Raw genomic sequence first — 20,021 nt, forward strand, 5'->3', positions numbered from 1 at the left:
ATCATATTATTATTGCTCTCAAAAAGTAGCTTGAGTGATAAAAAATAAAGCTTCATATATAAGATAAAATACAACAGGAGGAGTGATAATATGATAAAATGAAAAGAAAATTTTCTAAAATACTGAGGATATATGTGATATTTTTCAAAGTGATAAAGAAATAATTAGAATTTTTTAATATTTTATTATTATTTTTTAAAAGAGATACAACACAGAACGAAATATGCGTTCAATTTCCTTAAAACTAAGTTAATTAGTAGAAGTGTGTATGATCTAATTTGATGTAGTTTGAAAGCCTTTTCAAATTAAACTAAAAAAACGAAGTTAAAATTTTTCAAACTAAACCAAATTATTTTAAATTTCAAATCAAACTGAAAACATTTGATTTGATCTGATTTAGATTATGGTTTGAACTTATTAAAATTATTTATATTTAAATATATATTATTTAATAAAATTAATTGAATAATAGTTTTGTAAAATAAATATGAAATATATACATATAATGTACATGTAAAAAAAAAGATAAAATAAATATGAAAAAATAAATTGTACATCTAGTTACTTATTAAAAATTTTATTAAATATATTTATATATATATATTTAAAAAAAATACAGTTTATGATTTGATTTGGTTTGAAAATAGCTAAAACCGTCATCCAAATTGAAAACTATTTTTTAAAATTTTATAACCTAAACTAACCATTTTATAAACCAAACCAAATCATAATTTTTAAATAGTTTAATCCGATTTTATGATTTAAACTGAATTATACACACATCTATTAATTTTAAATTAACATAAGTCTATGTATTATCCAAATTATATAACTACCACTTTTGTCATTAATTTTTTAAACTAATTTTTAATTGGATTCAACCACTAATCATAATATTTTCTTTCAAAAAGAAATATAAGAAATACTAATTCATAAAAAATTAAAGAAGCGAAAATTATAAAAAAATAATAAAAATATGTCAATTTTTAAAAATCTTAAATTTATAATTTTTTGATTCTATTAATTTTTTTAAAATTCCTTTTGTTTAAGGTAATTTAATCGAAATTTTTTATGTTAAGTTGATTTTTTCTTTTTCCTTGAAAACTTAGTTATTTTTCTTAATTTTATAAAACTTATTTTAGGGTTAATTTTAGGCCAAAGGACTATTTCCCACCCAAAGTATGTTATTATCTTAAAGTTTTCCCCGTTAACTTTGAAAATCTCATTTGTCTACCCTTGAACGGTTAAAATTAACGAAACCCTAACCCCTTAAAATTTTATCTTTTCTCCCCCCTAACCCCTAAGAACTAACCATTTTCCCTTAGGCCAAGTTTTAAAAAATAGCATTCCCCCCTAAGGTTTAGTTTTCAATCCCCGACATCAAATTCGGTGGCCTCTCTTCCCTTATTTGAAATATCGATCGACCCAGATCCAGTGTCATCTTCATCTGAAAAGTTGAAGAGCTTCGTCAATGAAGCTCTTTGTTTTTCCAGACGTCTTCTCCTGGGAAGACGATCGTCTTCCAGAAGAAAACGACGTCAGATCTAGGTCGATCGACATTCTAAAGAAGGGAAGAGAGGTCGTCGAAGCATGGTTGTGCATCGAGAAAGCTTCGTTGTCAGCAATGACGTCGGATTTGATGTCGAAGATTGAAAACTAAACCCTAGGGAGGGAATGTTATTCTTTAAAACTTGGTCTAGGGGGAAATAATTAGTTTTTAGGAGTTAAGGGGAGAAAGTGGATTAAATTTTAATTTATTTTTAATATTATAGATAAAATGAAGATTTTATCCTTTAAACCGTTAATTTTAATAGTCTATGGGTGGGTAAATGGAATTTTCAAATTAACTAGAGAAAACTTACGAAAATAGCAAACCTTGGTGGAAATAGTCCTTTGGCCTTAATTTTGTCATTCACATTTTATTTTCTGCACAGTGCACTCGTGTTTGACAATCTCTTATCCGCTTCGCCTTCTCCAAATCTCTTTCTGTTTCTTCAAGCTTTCTCTGTACTCCTTGCTCCATTGTCACCAGCGGCCTAAATTGTATCTTTCGGCTCTCCTCCACTGCTTCTTAAACTTGAAGCTTATGATTTTATATTATCAATTCATACTTATAGCAATAGAAAATGATAGAATACTGTTTAAGAACATTGGTTAATTTGACCGGAGGTTATAAACGCATCAAGCTGAAGATTTTGATCGCAGAAACAAGAATGAAGATGAGCATCAGGTTCAAAGAAGCCTGCAGGCATGGTGGTAATGAGTGAGGATGATGTTAAATCACTTTCTGGTTCATTCAACACTTGGTGTTGCAATTTCTGATGTTCCTCCCACTGATATTATTGCTCCTGCATTATCACAAGACACTAGTGGTTGTAAACAAAACTGGAAATTCATTCCATCTAGAAGCAAATTAATTAGAAGAAAGAAACCTGAAGGCAATTTGACGATGTTCGGAGTGCAAGGCCATTTGTGGTCTTAGAGAAGTGAACTAATAATTTTGGCCAAAGCACTTATTCCCACCTCAGGCAGGGTTTTGAAAATCGGAATGGATTGACTAATTCAACTGGTTACACAGTGAATTTATAATTTGGTTCACTTTGTATATAAATATTGATTTGTTTAAAATTTGCTCAAACTTGATAAATTGAAAAAAATTATTTAAAATTAACAAAACCGGATTTACATAATACTACATAATTTTTCTCTAATTAAAATTTAAAAGAATTATAATTTGTAGGATCTGAATTGAATTAATAATAAAATTTATTATTGATTTTTTTTTTTTATCTATGTAATAAAGTGTCAGTAGTTTAATTAATATATTTAAAATTATGTTTTATATGTTTCAAAAATATAGTTCATGTTTGATATTATTAAAAAATATATTATAATTTGACAATAGATTGAACTGGTTGGTTATCTGATTAAACAAGTCAAACCACAAACTAGTGAGATAATTGATTCGATTACTGATCTGATTTTAAAAACATTACCTAAGGTTTAGTTTATTAACAAAATTTTATCTGTTAACTTTCGAAAATCCATATATTCACCATCAATTGTTATTATTATTAAAAATATATTAATTATACGGATAAAAATATTATTTCACCAATAATATTAATAAAAACTAATTTTTTTTCAGCGTAATTTTGAAAACTTACTATTCCTTTCTCCTTCTAAGGTATTATTTTTTGACTCATTCAAATACGCCCTTATCTTTTAAAATAGGGAAATTGAATTTTTTTCCTTATTTTAATCTATGTATATATATATATATATATATATATATATATATATATATATATATATATATATATATATATGTCACTCATTTTAAAACTTAAACAAATATACTATAATAATAATCTACTTTTTCAAAATACCCCTCTTGACGTGACTCATGCAGAGATTCTCTCTTTTTCTCTGTAACTTTTTCTCTCTTCTTTCCCAGCTTTCAAGTGAGAAAGGAATCTCTACAACAACAAAAAAAAATTTCATCAGAGAACACACATGATTGAACAATAAAACTCATGAGAAAATCATTATAAAGGATTTAACTTGGACACAAAGGAGGGAGAGACAAAAATTGCTAAATTTATTAAGAAAATTAACATCTGTCGCAAAGATTTCACAACAAAATCATCTATATTCAGGTCAGTGTTGACTCAAGCTCGTATGTTATATGTTTTCTTTATGAATAATTGAAAATGAAATAAGTATAGTAGATTCATGTTCATAACTTCATGTAAAATTTAATTTTGTTATGATTTCATGTTATTAGATTTTTTAATGCTATTATTTCATGTTGTTTCTTTTATTTAAAGTTGTTATAATATTGTTTAATATTGTATTGATAGTTATAAAATACCAAAATTCAGGTCTAAAAAATTTCAGATGAAAAACAGGTTGGCGTTAACACCAACCCCCTGGGCCCCACTGAATTTATTTATTTTTTCTGTTTTCTTTCATTGTACTTAATTCTTTTATTTTTTATACTTGTTTATTTTAATTTGGTACTCATGCGTGTATTATTTTTATTATTTAAAGTTATTATAATATTATATTAATGATTATAAAATACAAAAATTCAAATCTACAAAGTTTTCAAACGAAGCAACCTCTTGGCATTAACGCAAACCTTTGGTCGCAAAGCCAAAGGCTTGGCGTCGCCAGCCCCTATCAGATTTTTTTTTTCCTATGCAATGGGTTCCATTGAATTTAAAGATTTCTTTGTTTTTAGTCCTTTGTTTTGGATTCCTACACTCTTGAGCTCCACTGCATGAATAAAAAACTAGAGAAAAATAAAGTCAAATATAATATTTTATTTTAGTTGTTCTTCATTTGTAATATTTTATTTTATTTTATATTATTTTTTCTCTATCTACAATTTAACACGTACATTTGAATTCATTTTTCAATCAAACTTGTAAGGGTCCATTATATAAAAAAAGAAAAAAAAAAAAAAAAAAATTGGGAGGTTGGCGATGCCACCAAGGTTGGCATTAATGCCAATGGATTCGCGACACCAACCCATTCTTCGTTTGAAATTTTTTCATATTTGAATTTTTGTATTTTATAATCATTAATACAATATTATAACAACTTTAAATAATAAAAACAATATGAAATAACAATATTAAACAATCTAGTAATATGAAATCACAATAATATTAAATTTTATATGAAGTCATGAACATAAATTTATCATATATTATTTAATTTTTAATTGTTCATAAAGAAAACACATAATATATTGATTTGAATATGAATGATTTTGTTATGAAATTTTTATAACAAATAGTAATTCTCTAAATAAATTTAGAATTTTCATCTCTTCCTCACTAAAAGACTGAAGGAAAAGAGAGAGGTAATATTCTTCCTTTCTACAAAGTTATATCAATAAAAGTATTTTAGAAAAATAAAATACTGTTACGATATTTTTATTTAAGTTTTGAGATAAATAATATATATATATACGGATTAAAATAAAGATAAAAATTTCAATTTTTTTATTAAAATATTTGTTATATCTCAGCAAACTACACTCTCTCTCTCTAATGATTATTTTCCTTAGTAATTTACTGTTGTCAACATTTTCTCCCTCTCCAGTGATATTTTCAACATATCTAACATAGTTTTTTCTAGTACTGTTTTCGCTTTCAAAGATTGGAATAAGAGAAAGATTGATTGTCAATTTCCAAGAACTCCCCTGTACTACTTGGGTTTATTCGGTCAACAATTTATTATAAGCTAGAGTTTGATAATTTTCACTATAACTCATTAATTTAATATAATACAATAAAAGAAATTAAGTTAAGATTGAATCTTTTTTATATGAAATTTAATTTAGAAATTTAGATTAATCTTAAATGATTTAAAATTAAATCAAATCATAACATGATTGATATGAAAGTAATTTAAACTAACACAAATATTTAAATAAATATTATTTTAGTAGAATTTGTTAAAGATAAATTACATAAATATTCATAAATAAGTATTAACAATAACTAAAATTCTTACCAATTGTATATAGTCATATTTTTATATAGTTTTTTATTACTCATATTGTAATTTATTTTCAATTAAAGTTGTTAATTTATTATTATGATAGTGAGAATGTGATTTAGTTATTAAAATTAATGATGTGTTTTAAAAATCTTATAATATAATTTTTTGGACAATTTATAAATAAGAGAAAATATTATATTATGTGTTTTGTTAATAATAGGTTAAAGTAATTTAGTAAAAAAATTAAAACGCTAAAAAACATTTAGGAAAGTCAAAACAATAAATAATTTTGTGTCGTTTTGGGTTATGTTGGTTTAATCTGAATATTATAGTATTGGGTTAAAATTGAAAATTATTGATACGATTTTAATTCAGATCAAATTAAAGTTAAATATCTTTGACCTAAAAGCTAAATTGATACCATATAAATGTGACATGACGATGCAAATTGTCCGCCTTTTATAAAGTTATTGAAAATGTATGTAAATGTTTTTAGTTAGGCCAAAGGACTATTTCCCATTCAAAGTATATTGTTTTCCTAAAATTCCTCTTATTAACTTTAAAAATTTTATTTATCTACTTATAAATTATTAAAATTAACGTTTTCAAGGGTAAAATCATCATTTTATCTGTATTATTAAAAATAAACTTAAAATTTATTTTATTTTCCTTCCAAACCCTAAAAACTAATAATTTCATCCCAACCCAAGTTTTAAAAAATAGCATTTCCCCCCCTAAGGTTTCCAATTTTCGAATTCAATTTTTTGACGTCGTTTCTTCCTCTCCAACGACCTTCAGACGATGCCTCTTCCTCTCTGACATCACCTCTTTCTGACAGCTCTCCTAGGAGTGGTCGTCTACGAAGATAAGTTGTTTTTGTCTAGATTAAAATAACTTAAATATGAAAATACTCTATAAATAAGTTATAATGACATTATTTATAAATTTTATGTATAAATAATAACTTATCATTATGCGGTTGAATCGTTTTAAATTATAAATAAAATAATATTTAATTATATTATAATATATTATTATTATATATAATTTGATTGTTTGAGACAGACATTGCACATATCATTTAATAATTCTAAAAGTTTTAAATTTTTATTAATTAATTATTGGAATAAAATTTCCCTTCATTAATTGTTTTCCCAAATGTAGGGGTACTCAAGTCCCAAAAAAGGTAAAAACCTGTTCCCAAGCTGTGAAAATTGATTATCATAAATTACTGTCACTAAAATGGTGATTTTATTAAATGAATCCAGAGAATAAAGGAGAACTTTTGAATAAAAAACAAATTTGATATTATTATTCTTTCTATTAAAAAATTGAATAAATATAAAAAAAAATTATACAATTTTCAATAATAAAAAATGTAAACAATTACAAGAGAGATTGAATATAAAAAAATAAATAAAAGAAAAAGACGATTATAGCCTTTGAATATAGAGAACAGTATTGGGATTGATAGTGTTAATTTCCTAAAATTCGCAGACGAGTGTTTTCTTTTATGCCAAATCTCTGGGTGGGTGGGGATGAGGGGGAAAATGAAAAGAAAAAAAGATCAAGGGGGGAAAAATAGAAAAGAAAAAGTGAGGCCATTGGCGTTATGGAAAGAAACAAAGCGAGTCAGTGATTGGTTGGTCCAGTCATTGAGTTCATTTGATTTAATTTTAAAAAAAAATCCCAAAAATAAAATATAATAAATAAAGTGATTTGATTTGATTCTCGTCCCCTCTCTTCTTCAAAAGCTGGGAAAAAGCTTCAACCTGGTACTCTCTCCTCCTTTCTCTCTCCTTCTTTTACTCTTCTTACGCCATTTCTCTCTTCGTTAAAAACCTCAATCTGTCTCTCTCATTCTCCTTTTCTTAACCCTATTCTCTTTTTCTCTTTCTTCTTCTAATTCTCTCGTTGGATCTCAATGTTTTATTCTTTGTATGCTCGGATCCTCTTGCTTCTTTTTTACAATTTCCGGTTAGCTTCCCCGTCTTTTTCTCGTCATTTCCTTCTGGGTTTTGGGGTTTTATTCATCTCGATCTATTACATTTGAGTCTCTCTAATTTCCTAAAATTAGGGTTTGTCTTTTTGTTATATTCTTTTCATTTCAGTTGTTTTTCGAGCAATTTAAGCTAAGATTTGTTGTCTTGTTTCAATTGGTTTGTCAAAAATTCATTACTGATTCCCACTTTGTTGTTTTCAGGTGCTCCATTTTAACTTTTGTTTCAGCTCTTAGCTCATTTAGGAGCTATTAATTGAGTTAAGAGTCTGTTTGTGTTTGGATTTTAATCTATTCAGGTATATTTCCTCTTTATGCGTTTAGCTTTAATTTTTTATAGATTTGAATTGATTGAGCTAAAAGATTCCATTTTTAGATAATTTCCATGAGATTCTTTTTTGTTATTTAGTTTTCTTTGGTTTACTGCTTAGCGTTTGAGTTTGTAATGTTCGTAGTATTGAGGATGATTTTTGTTTAATTAAAGGAATTAGGGTTTTTGCTTTTGTAAAGAGACCATAAATTGGTATGGGTCTGTTTTGGTTTCTAACTATTGGGAACTTTTTGGTGGTTCATTGCCTTCCATATATGGGTAAAAGAATTTAATTCAATATGGAAATCTTATTAACTGAGTGTCCATTTTTGTTCTCAAGAGATCCATTTTTTTTAGGTGTTAGTTGCTTCTATTGATCGCAGGATTCAACCCTTTGTTCAAGTTGTTTGTGTTACTTACTTTACTTCTGTGCCTGCCATTTCTAGCTAATTTATTTATATGTGAGCTCCAATTCGTTTTTCTTTTGATTATTTCAGTTGCTTCTGAGTTGTGTCTCCGTTTTTGGCTTTTTGTACTTGAACTTGCGTCAGGCTTTAGATTTAAGCGTCAGAAGAGTTTTTGGATTAGGCAGTATTAGTTTTGCTCTGTATGTTGTTTGCATCCTTTCGCAAGGATATAATTGAAAATAGCAAGTCTTTCAGAGTCTCTGAGTAAATATAAGAAAATGTGTTTAAAGTTTCGCTGTCATTTTAATTTATTGCTTGCTTAAAATTTTTTCTCTTGTGTATGCTTCAGGATTTCACCTTGCTGTTTGAATGGTTCTTTTCTGTGGGTGGAGATTGGTGTGATATTGTCAAGAGATGAGTCACACAACAAGTGATAGTGATGATAGGGTGCTTTCCAGAGGTCAGACTGATTTGCCGTTAGTGGATGAAGGTGGCAATTCTGTTCAAGGAGTTATACTGAAGAAAGGACCATGGACATCTGCTGAAGATGCAATTTTAATTGACTATGTTAAGAAGCATGGAGAAGGGAACTGGAATGCTGTTCAGAAGAACTCAGGGTTGTTCCGTTGTGGCAAAAGCTGCCGATTGAGATGGGCAAATCACCTGAGGCCAAACTTGAAGAAGGGCGCATTTACTCAAGAAGAAGAGCAGCTGATTGTTGAGCTCCATGCCAAAATGGGAAACAAATGGGCACGCATGGCTGCACATGTATGCTATTTTTTTGTTTGTTTGGATATTTTGAAAAATATATTTATTAAACTGAAATTGCTTTTTTTTTTTAACTTTTGGTCATAGCTACACATGACTAAAATATATGATTTCTTTTTTCAGTTTGCTCTGTTATATACGTTAGTTTGATGATGCCATTCCATGTGTTTAAGCATGGTAAACTTTAACCGTTCTGCTGTTTTCCTTCGTTTGGTTTGAAATATGTAAGAGAAAATCAGAATTTTTTTTTTTAAAAATTATTTTGGTATTATTGAAAGCCACATGTTTGCATATGTATCAATTAAGCAATAGAAAATGAAAATTGTTTACTCTATTTTGATAGTTGTGTCTTCTTCTGGTTCTCTTAAATGCTGTTGCATTCTCAATTGATCCCAACACATTCATTCAAGATTAGCAAAATGGAACTAAATTCTGTTTGGGAAAGGTCATATATAATTCCTTTCTATAATGTGTTAAAATTGTGAAAACTGGTTTGAACCTGGATTTCAGAAGCCAGCAATTACCAGTGTAATGCTGTACTGGTTCATGATGTTATGTGTTGAGATATTTCTACCACACTAATTATTTTAATGTCAGAAGACTCTGAACTCACCAATATACTACTGAACATGAAATGAGATAGCTGCTATATATGATGCAAGTACAGAGTTTTATAACTTAAAGATTGCATTGTGAAACTTGTAGTGTACTTGTAAGATAATAAGTGAGAAATGGTTTTGGTGTATAATTTGGTCAATATATTTTTTTTCTAATTTTGAAAACATGTTAGTTACTTTCAAGGAAGACTTATTTTGATATCTGCACTGTGTTCACAAATAATGCATTGCTTTTCTTTGGAAATTGTCAACACTCAGCATGACTTAATCAATTGTTAAATTGTGCTGTATATTTGATCCTAGAGGCTTTTTTTTCATTATCAGAAGATAAAAGATAAATATATAGATAGAAAACAGGAATATTCGTTCCTCAGTTTATCCAACATGTTAAGAACCTACCCTGTCCTTGAGAGATAAATTGTGATACATCCGCTGTATTTGAGGGATGATTTGTTAAGATGTTGATACTGCATTTCCTGCATTAAAGCCAATCTGCAATCTAGACGTGGTTTACATGGCACAGTTTAATCTCTATCAGATTTCATGTAATATTGTCAATCTTATGTTTACCTGAAATAAGCAAATTTCCCTTATCAAATGGGATTTTTGGCTCATATTTTGTTATAAGTGGGTATTTTGTAATTTCTTCTAATGAATATTGGTGTATTGGTTTTCCAGTTCATTAATCTTACTTCCCAGTTCTATAAATTGAAATCTAGGTTCCTCTATTTTTTTTGAATATGTGTCTTTTCTTTATCTAAAAGGATGTATGTCTGTTCTCTCAGTTGCCGGGTCGCACAGATAATGAGATAAAGAATTACTGGAATACTCGAATTAAACGACGTCAACGTGCTGGCTTGCCTCTCTATCCTCCAGAAGTGTCTTTCCAAGCATTGGAGGAGAGTCAAAACCAAAACATTGGTGGAATCAATAATGGGGTTAAAGGTCATCCTGATATCTTGCAGGCTAATGGTTATGAGATACCTGATGTTGTATTTGACAGTTTAAAAGCCAATCAGGGTGTCTTACCTTATGTCGCTGAACTTCCTGATATTTCCTGTAGCAACATGCTGATGAAAGGTCTGGGCTCTCCATTCTGTAGCTTCATGCCACCAACAATTCATCGCGAGAAGCGTCTACGAGAATCTGTGGGATTATTCTCTGGTTATAGTGAAAGAGCAAAGAACGAGTTCTGCTCATTTGATCAGTTCCAGAATGATACTCCTGATAAGATGGCTCCACCATTTGGGCTGCCTTTTCCTCTGGATCAAGATCCTACAACCAAAGCCCCTGAGACTTTTGGGGTAATACAGGGTGGCCAGACCCTTTCAAATGGCAATTTCTCTGCTTCTACGCCCACTTCAGGGGCTGTGAAGTTGGAGCTCCCTTCACTCCAATATCCAGAAACTGATTTAAGTAGCTGGGGTACATCATCTCCCCCACAACCTTTACTTGAAACAGTTGACTCTTTTATTCAGTCTCCTCCAACTGGTACTGTTGAGTCAGATTGCCCTTCACCGCGCAACAGTGGCCTGCTTGATGCTTTACTCCATGAGGCAAAAACTTTGAGCAGTGCAAAGAATCATTCCTCTGACAAGAGTTCAAATTCATCTTCTGTTACTCCTGATATAGCTGATAGTTGCCTGCCGAATGTTTGTCAAAATGAATGGGAAGACTACTGTGACCCCCTTTCTCCACTGGGTCATTCTGCAACCTCTCTCTTCAATGAGTGCAGTCCACTCAGTACCAGTGGAAGTTCATTGGATGAACAAGCTCCGATTGAGCCATATGTTGGTATGCATCAAACTCTTTGATATTATGATAATAATATATGGATAGAATGTATCTTTTTAGATTGTTTGAAACTTCATCCAGGAATTTCAGAATCATTATTTCTTTGAAGTTGGTAGAACCTATTATAGAATATACTGAATATTTTATACTGTTTATTTTTAGAATGCATATTGTGGGTAGGGCTGGATTCGAGCCGAGCCAGCTCGGGCTCGAGCTCGGCTCGGCTCGGCTCGGTTCGAGCCCGAAACGAGCCGGGCTCAGCTCGGCTCGATCGAGCTCGAGCCGAGCCCGAGCTGGCTCGGTATATTTTTTTAAAAATTTTTTTATACAAAACGGCGTCGTTTTGATTTTTATAATATATACAAAACGGTGTCGTTTTGATATAAAAAACGAGCCGAGCCGTTACCGAGCCGAACTGAAAACGAGCCGAGCCGAATTCGGCTCGAGTCGAGCTCGAGCCGAACTCGAGCCGGCCCTCAAAAAGCCGAGCCGAGCCCGAGCTCGGCTCGGCTCGAATCCAGCCCTAATTGTGGGTTATATATCGAATACCTGAAAAATTTTTGAACCATTCCAAATAACTTATGTTTGCCAAGAACTACTATGCTAAGTGCATCTCTTGTTTCCCTTTTTTTCTCGGGGCTGGAGAGATATATTGGCAAGTGGCTATCAGCTAAAATTCTTCGATTGAAAGCTGGATAGATTTTTCCAACTGCCCTGAACCTGTTTGCTCAATAGTTTCTCATGTAACTCTTGATTGTTCTGCAGGGTGCAAGGTGAAATTAGAACCGGTTGACCAGGCATGGACTCCTGATAGAGGAAAAGAAAGCAGTAACCTGTATGATCTTAGTCAGGCTGATGCTTTACTTAGTTCAGACTGGCTTGAGCAGGGGTCTGCTTATGTTAAGAACCCAACTGTGATTACTGATGCCATAGCAACCTTTTTTGGAGATGATTTGAGCAGTGAATATAAGCAGATGACAACAGGAACTTTGACAGCAAGTCAAGGATGGGGCTTTGGTTCTTCTGCATGGAATAACATGCCGGCAGTGTGTCAAATGTCTGAACTCCCTTGAAGTCTGTAGTGATTTCGGAAATGTATGAACTGCTTTGAAACTTTTTTTGGTTGATTGGTTTGAATATTGCTAGTCAGGTAATGGTGCCTGGCGGACAGCAAAAGTTGATTTGGGGTTTTGAACTTGTGGCATGATTTGTATGGGTCATTTGTGGATTTTGATTTCTTGATTCCTGAACCAGTGTGAATGCCTGTATGCAAAATTTGGAATTTATTAGATATAAATGCATTCAGGCTTCTTGTTTTAGTTTTTTAATAATTTTGCACTTCGTTATGGATGGATTTTAGCTAGTTTCGTGTTGATTTTCCTGATATTTGCCAGCTGCTGTTCTTTGAGTTTTTTATAGAACGATTTATAAATTCGGTGATTTTGAATTAGAGAAAACAATATTTAATTATATTGTCACATTAATGTTGTGCACCAATTTGTGCATATAATGCTATACAAATTAGACCATCAATTGTTGGATTTTTTTCCCTACCTTTTAAAGGTAGCCACAGGAGGTCTCATGTCTGTCGTAAGAGGTTTTCAATCTTCTTGGCAATGGCCTCTAAAATGTGAAAAAAACCATTTTTAAAAAAATATAACAATTTAGTTTTAATGTACGGATGTTTTTTAATAAATACACCAAATAATTTTTTTTTCGATGGAAAATTCAGTCGGGTGAAATCATTTTGGTGATGATTGCCTTTGATTTGAGGAAGTGATGGTTTGAAATTCATCCCGGGGTGGGGTGGTTGGGGGTGGGGCGGGTGTGTTGTGTGGTTGTGTGTGTGGGTGGTTCATATATGTAACCGATGCATGATTTTTTCTCCACTTATACCAGGGTTTTTTATTTTCTTTCGTCTATTAGATTTAATATGAATCCATGAATAACAAAATAGCAACAATAATATATTATGCAAATATGACACTGTAAAGTACTGCTCCATGTCTGCTTTTTACTCTCCTCTCGTTAAATTATTTTTCAGTTGATCTTGGTGATGAAACTGCATGCCATTGCAATGGAGGAGAAGGGTAATATAATTGACGAGCCAATCTTATCGGCGGAGTTGGCGGCAGTCTTGTTGTATAACTCATCTGGCTGGAGCTGCTGCCGCTGCTCATTGTTGTGCTTTCCACACTAAAGCTTTCATCGTCCTCCCACGGCGATGGCGTTTTAGACGACTCCCCCAAGCTACTTCCGGAATACGACGGTGCCGGAGAGAGCCCTCTTACATCACAAATATCTCCGCCTTTCCTTATGAAATTCAGAGCCACAATCACCTGCGGTATCGTTGATAACATTCATTCATACAATATCTTAGATAATTGTGATTAATTTGTTTGAAAATTTTTCTACATCAACTAATATTAATTATAATTTTAGTTTAATAAAAATCAGTAATTTAGTAACAGTTTATAAAAAAATTTAAATGATCAATAAAGATAAACCTAATATATTTAAAAATTATAATTTAAATAGATAACATTACTGTAACCTTTAAAGGTTATTAGACTTTTGATGAGAGAGTCAATTTATCAACTATATATTTATTAGATCTCACTCTGAAATCAAGTATAGCTTTTCTCATATTTTAGAAACAGAAAATCAATTACTTTTTACATATTTAAATTGTATAATATTTTAGATATTTTTATAATTCTAAAGAATTTCATTCAAATACTATATAACCTGTGAATTAAGATTGCATGATTTTATATAATTCATGCAAAATAAATCTTACATTATCATGAAAGACTTACATCATACATAGGGGGTCTCTTTTGGGCACCCTTGCTGAGACATTTTTCAACGAGTCGAACCATCCAATGGAGCTGATGAACATCTTGCAAATCTGGGATTCTAGGATCAATAAAATCCGGGTAGTTTTTTTCTTTTAATAGTGGCCTTGCCTGTAACAAAATAATTAATTCAACTGGATTCAATGAGCCCTTCACATATTAGAACTAAAAAGGGATGACTGGATGCAAATTCTCTGGCGTTTGAGGCTCTTACCCACCCCACAAGACTTTTCTCTTCTAGCTTTTTATCTGTAGTCTTGAGTCCAGTGATTAGCTGTAGCAATACCACCCCAAAGGAATAAACATCTGTTTTAGTTGACACTCTCCCATATTCTGCATATTCTGGTGCCAAGTATCCCAGAGTTCCTACAACTATAGTCTCTGAGTAGTTATCTGAGTCTCCGCATCGTGTAGTTCTTGCAAGACCAAAATCTCCCAGCTGGTTCAGCAGCAAATGATAAAACTTTTAACCTTGGTTTGGTAATATAGTTTCTAGAGTTGATTATTGAGTATGATTAATGTTCAGAAAATTTTTTATGTAGGTTAACATTTATTATGAGTTTGATTTAACAAAACCATTAATTAAATACTCTAATAACAGTTTATATATAAGCTTAAATAATTAAATAAAAATAAATCTAATACACTTAAAAATTATGATCTGGATAAACAATACTAGTATAAGTCTTAAGGTTTAATGTGCTGTTGATAGGAAGATTTATTAATCTACTATATATTGGTTAGATCTTCACTCTAAAACTAAGCAGTATAGATTTTTCATTAAAAATCATCATTTAAGGTGGTTCTAGAAATGAAAAGCCACTCACTTTTATACAAGTGAGGTAATTTCAGAAGTTATATGGATTTAGATTATATAGTGTTCTAAGTACTACTGTAATCTTAAAGTTTTACTTAGGATTTCATGATTTTATTAAGTTTATGCAATATAAATCTTACAATTAATTCTGAAATTTCATTAGCGATTAATCCATAAACTTAAATGATGACAGCAAGAGCCAACACTGAACACAAACAGTCCTTGTGGTGTGAGAGTAAAATGAAAGCATATTAAATTGTTACCAGCGGTTCGTAATCATGGGTGACAAGAATGTTTTTCGGCCTCACATCTCTGTGGACGATGTTGTTTTCATGGAGATACTGTAAGCCTTTGGCTGCTCCCACTGCTATTTTCAACCTGTTCTCCCAGCTCAAAACTACACGGGCGTGCTCTGCGTCCACGTTTATCAGAAATTATTCATCTTGAATCAGTCCTTTTCAGGATCAAGAGTTTCATCTATTCTTCAATTGTATTTGTGTACTTACTTGATAGATGTTGATCTAGTGAACCATTACAGACGTATTCATAAACAAGCAGCCTGTGATTTCCTTCTGCGCAAGACCCTAAAAGCGTCACCAAATTCTCGTGTCTAGCTTTGGTCAGCACCAGAACTTCGGACTTGAATTCCTTCTCCCTCTGGTGGCTGGCATTTTTGTGTTGCTTCACAGCAATCTTAACACCATCGATCTCACCTTTGAACACAGAACCAAACCCTCCTTCTGATAGATAGTTCTTCGCCGAGAATCCCTCGGTAGCACCTTGGAGTTCGGCATAGCTGAAGTCTCTCCTGCATCTTATTTTTGGTCGCCTATTGCCGCAAACTGAACAACTTGAGTTTTGAAATTCTTCACATGTTGGATTCCATCCCATAATCCAACATCTTTTTTCATCTAGAGTTTTTGGGTTATAAATTTCTTCTGCAATCTTGTTTTGAACACTTTGATGGGCATTTTGTTGGAGATCACCTGTTTCTCTTTGAAAGCTTCTAATAAAGGATTTTTCATTCTCTTGAAGATCTATGGAAGAAGTAGAACGTCTTGAAGCTCTATTGTTTGACGCTGTAGTCACTGTGGAGAGTTGGTTACCTGAAGAGGACTTGGAAAATGAAGATTTTCCATTGTTTTGCCATGGAGGTTCTCCACAATCTTCACATCCTTGTTCTTCAACTAAGTTGGCATTATCAGGATTTTCAGATTCTGGGAAATTTTCAAGAAAATATGTTTGATTTATTCTTCTTATATTACACAAAATTAAAGCACAAACTTATAAAGAAACATTGAAAGAGAAAATAAAAAGATAATTTACTTTTAGGATGAGAAAAAGCAGTGCTTGGACTAGCTGAAATCATTTCTGGAATCATTGGAGCATTAGTGGGTGTTTCATCCTGTAATTTTGATTTTGGTTGCGGTCCTCTCAACTGCTCCACAGAATTGTCCCTTTTCAGCCTTGAAATTCTGCATGAGAGCTTCTCCAAGAAGTATCCCATATCCTTCTTTATGTGCCTGTATTTATCAAACATAATGATATTTTTTGCTATACAAATAAACTTTCCTTCCCTTTCCTCTCTTGAGATTTAGGGGCGATTGGTTCGAGTAATGTTTTATTATCAAAATAGAAAGATTACCTTAAAGATAAATCATTTAAAAAATTATTAGGTATAGGTGATTACTATGTTTGATAAAACTTGATAGATATAAATAATTATTATATTTAATTAAAAGTAATAAAAAATACTAGTAAATTATTTTACTTAAATTCTCTTAAATATAATTATTTTAAAATATTTTTATATTATTTATCATATTAATTAAAAATAAATTTATTTTTGTCTAAAAAAATTAATAAATAATAATATAATTATAATAAAATTAAAATTATCTTGATAATCTTTAAATATCTTAGGTGAAAGTAGTAATCAAATTATCATTTAAATTATCTATCATATCAGTATTAATAATAAGAAATTATTATAATATTTTATTATTAATAAATTAAATAAAATAATAAAAAATAAATTATCAAGACAATATTTAAGTATTGGAACAACCCCCTTAATATAAATGGGATGTAAGGCTCCCAGCTTACAAATATGACTGACCTATCAAGTATGACATATGTTGCATTAAAAGATTTGACAGCTCTCACAGCAATCATCCTCTGAGAGGGTCCTGCACGAACCTCCACATGAAACTCAATCTGATGGACAGCATAAACAAAAAATTATCACATTAGCCCATGCATAAATATATAATAAATACTACTCCTGCCAAAGTGTTTATTGATATGACCTTTTCTGTTTCGCATTGCCTTGAAATATTCTTAATGTCCTCATTCTTATAGTACTCTTCCCTCTTCTTGGACATTTCTTCTTTAATGATTTTCTGGTTGGTTCCAAACATCGATTTTGAATCCATTTTGATCCTGTGTCCCACTGGGAACATAGGAGATTGGGGGTTGGGTTGAAAATAATAAAAGTTAAGAGAGTTTTTGCTGAATTTAAAAATCTAAGATACAATCCAAAAGTAATTTTTTAAGGTTGCATGAAAGATAACGTACTGGGATGATTAACCTGGTGAAGAATTCCAAGAAATGTAAGTGCATCTCCAGGTTTAAGAAATAAGCCCTTCAGGATTCCTTTGATTGCGCCTCGACTAACATCCCTTGATGCATCCATCACCGCCACCACCCTCTGAGCTTCCTCTTCCATTATTTATTTATCTTCCTTCGAGATTAATCTCTCTATCAAATTTTTCCAACCCTCTAGAAAAATTGACAAAAATTGATTAATCTAAACTAAATTCTACCTAACATACATCAACATATAAACAGGAAGAAAACTGGAAGAAATTTTCAAAAAAAGGGCATTGATAGAAACAGAAAAAATTTTCAAGAACAATCAGTTGTGACACCGACGCCGTAGCGAATCCTTTTGTAGAACAGAAATGTAAAGAGAAACACAAACACTAGCGGCCAGGGTGGTGGCAAAACCAAGCGCATATTCGGATATCCTGGAATGGACGGAAATTTTTTCAAGTTGCAAGCGGGGTTGATACTTTCTAGGATTTTAGTTTAGGTAGCAGGTTGAAGACCTCAGGACAGGAGAATAACAAAGGATAATGGGTGGAAATAACTAAGTTTTTGACTGATCTAAGAAGCCATATCTTGTAGGTAAGTATAATTTTTTTTTTAATTTGTTGTCCTGGTAAAGAGTTTATCAGAATAGTGATGGTGATTTTACCAGTAATTTAAGCAGCATACAGCTTCTCTTAAGCTGGTTTTAATATTATAAATCCCCTTAACTTTGTTCTTTAGCTAGGGTTTTTATTCAAGGAGGGGATGCAGCGACAGGTATTCTTCTTCTAAATATAATTTTGTCTGAATCTTGCTCAACATTAATTAATTATTAATGTAGCTATCGAAACTAAGTGACGAGGAGAAATTCAAAGACAATATTCTTGTTTTGTATAGGATTTATGAACAATTTGTAGACATAATTTAGGTCTCTATCTATGCACACAATTAATTGTACATAATAAAAACTAAAAGGCCAAAAAACTTATTCCCACCCAAGGTTTAGTTCATTGTTAAATTCTGGTCCGTTAAGTTTCAAAAATTTAAATACCTATCTGTCAACTATTAAAATTAAAAAAATTCGTTAGTTTTAAGGATATAATTATCATTTAACTAATAACATTTACAAAAATCATGACACACAATTACGTAATGACACATTATTTGAATACCTAATTTGGTCTCAAAACTTGTTTTAGGGATCATTGCTCTTTCTATATAGTTAAAAACTTAAGATGCTCTCCTAGTGATTTACTACCTTTTGTTGTAGCTTTTCTTATTCATTAATTTGTCCTATTCTATGGATTTCTTATGCTATAATTAAATTTTGCTTAATTGAGTTAATTAAGCTAAATTCTATCGACATCCCTGTGGTTAATGAAAGGGCTTAGTGACCACGGTTTCTCAAAGTGATTGATGGCCATTGTCACACCCCTACATATCCAAGGCGGAATGAGTCGCCCAAGTGCACACCATGGTTGGCCAAAACCGATGAGACTACATGAGAGATGTTGTGCAGAGCTGTGAGTGAGAACTGGTTACGGTTGCTTATGTATCGAAATGCTTTGAAAAGGAGCATAACGAGGTGTTAGATTGAAGTCTTATACATCGCGGACAAGGTTGAGAGTGTTACGCTTTGTTTCCATGGACTGCAAAGAACAGTTGGCTATTGTTGTGCTGCCATTACATGGAAGTTGTTGGCCATGCAAGTAGTTTTAACTGTCCTAGATACTACAATAACCAAGACTTGATCCCTAAAAAGATCCTAGGAGCAGTTTGGGTGTAACTGTTGTGTACAAATTCAAACCATGTAAACTGAATATATCTGACCACCTTGCGTATCATTTAAGTATGAGCACGTGCCATTATGTATGCATGAATGACTGACTACATGTATTATCCTTTCGTAATCAGATTGGAGCTGGCCGGTCCGTATGTGCTTTGTTATTCATTTTACTAGATGATTTTGAGCATACAGACACAAGAATCACTGTGACAAAGTAATTGATATCGTGTTGTTTGGACCCTTGTGTGTTGGACGATTGCTGAACTGGGTTTAGAGGAACTTGGCTGCATCATAGACGTCAATTTTATATAATAATGAGAATGAGACTGGAAAATTCTCCCTGTTATCGTGTTGCATATTTGTAGATGATATTAATGTGTAAATGATAAAAAAGTAATACTATACTTATTTATTTTGAGTACGTAAATAAATACATATTTATTTGTATCATCTATAATTCAAAATCATTCAATCACATGATAATATATATCAAATATGTACATATTTATGTACTTTCTAAATAAAATCTTTCCAAATGGGAGGTAATTTCTCAATA

General features: G+C 31.4%; 1 protein-coding gene and 1 pseudogene across 4 annotated transcripts; one reads left to right on the top strand and one right to left on the bottom strand.

The window, feature by feature from the left end:
- Positions 1-7,162: 7,162 nt before the first annotated feature.
- Positions 7,163-12,740, top strand: LOC123193574 (transcription factor MYB33-like). Of its 4 annotated transcripts, none has more exons than XM_044606610.1 (5): positions 7,200-7,292; positions 7,721-7,815; positions 8,583-9,001; positions 10,404-11,412; positions 12,178-12,740. In XM_044606610.1, the coding sequence occupies exons 3-5, from the start codon at positions 8,648-8,650 to the stop codon at positions 12,483-12,485; spliced, it is 1,671 nt and encodes a 556-aa protein (XP_044462545.1). In that variant the 5' UTR covers positions 7,200-7,292; positions 7,721-7,815; positions 8,583-8,647; the 3' UTR covers positions 12,486-12,740. The 4 variants fall into 4 exon arrangements, with proteins under 4 accessions (XP_044462548.1, XP_044462545.1, XP_044462546.1 ...); XM_044606611.1 differs by lacking the exon at positions 7,200-7,292 and adding an exon at positions 7,304-7,595; XM_044606612.1 differs by lacking the exon at positions 7,200-7,292 and adding an exon at positions 7,304-7,494.
- Positions 12,741-13,445: 705 nt separating this feature from the next.
- Positions 13,446-17,815, bottom strand: LOC123230385 (annotated as a pseudogene).
- Positions 17,816-20,021: the final 2,206 nt, after the last annotated feature.

This window comes from Mangifera indica, chromosome 12 (genome assembly GCF_011075055.1).
Source record: "Mangifera indica cultivar Alphonso chromosome 12, CATAS_Mindica_2.1, whole genome shotgun sequence".
Classification (NCBI taxonomy): Eukaryota; Viridiplantae; Streptophyta; class Magnoliopsida; order Sapindales; family Anacardiaceae; genus Mangifera; species Mangifera indica.

Coding starts and splice junctions, on each gene's coding strand:
- LOC123193574 (XM_044606613.1), top strand. CDS start 8,648: ATGAGTCACACAACAAGTGATAGTGATGATAGGGTGCTTTCCAGAGGT. Junction 9,002..10,403: donor GGGCACGCATGGCTGCACAT/GTATGCTATTTT, acceptor CTGTTCTCTCAG/TTGCCGGGTCGCACAGATAA. Junction 11,413..12,177: donor TCCGATTGAGCCATATGTTG/GTATGCATCAAA, acceptor ATTGTTCTGCAG/GGTGCAAGGTGAAATTAGAA.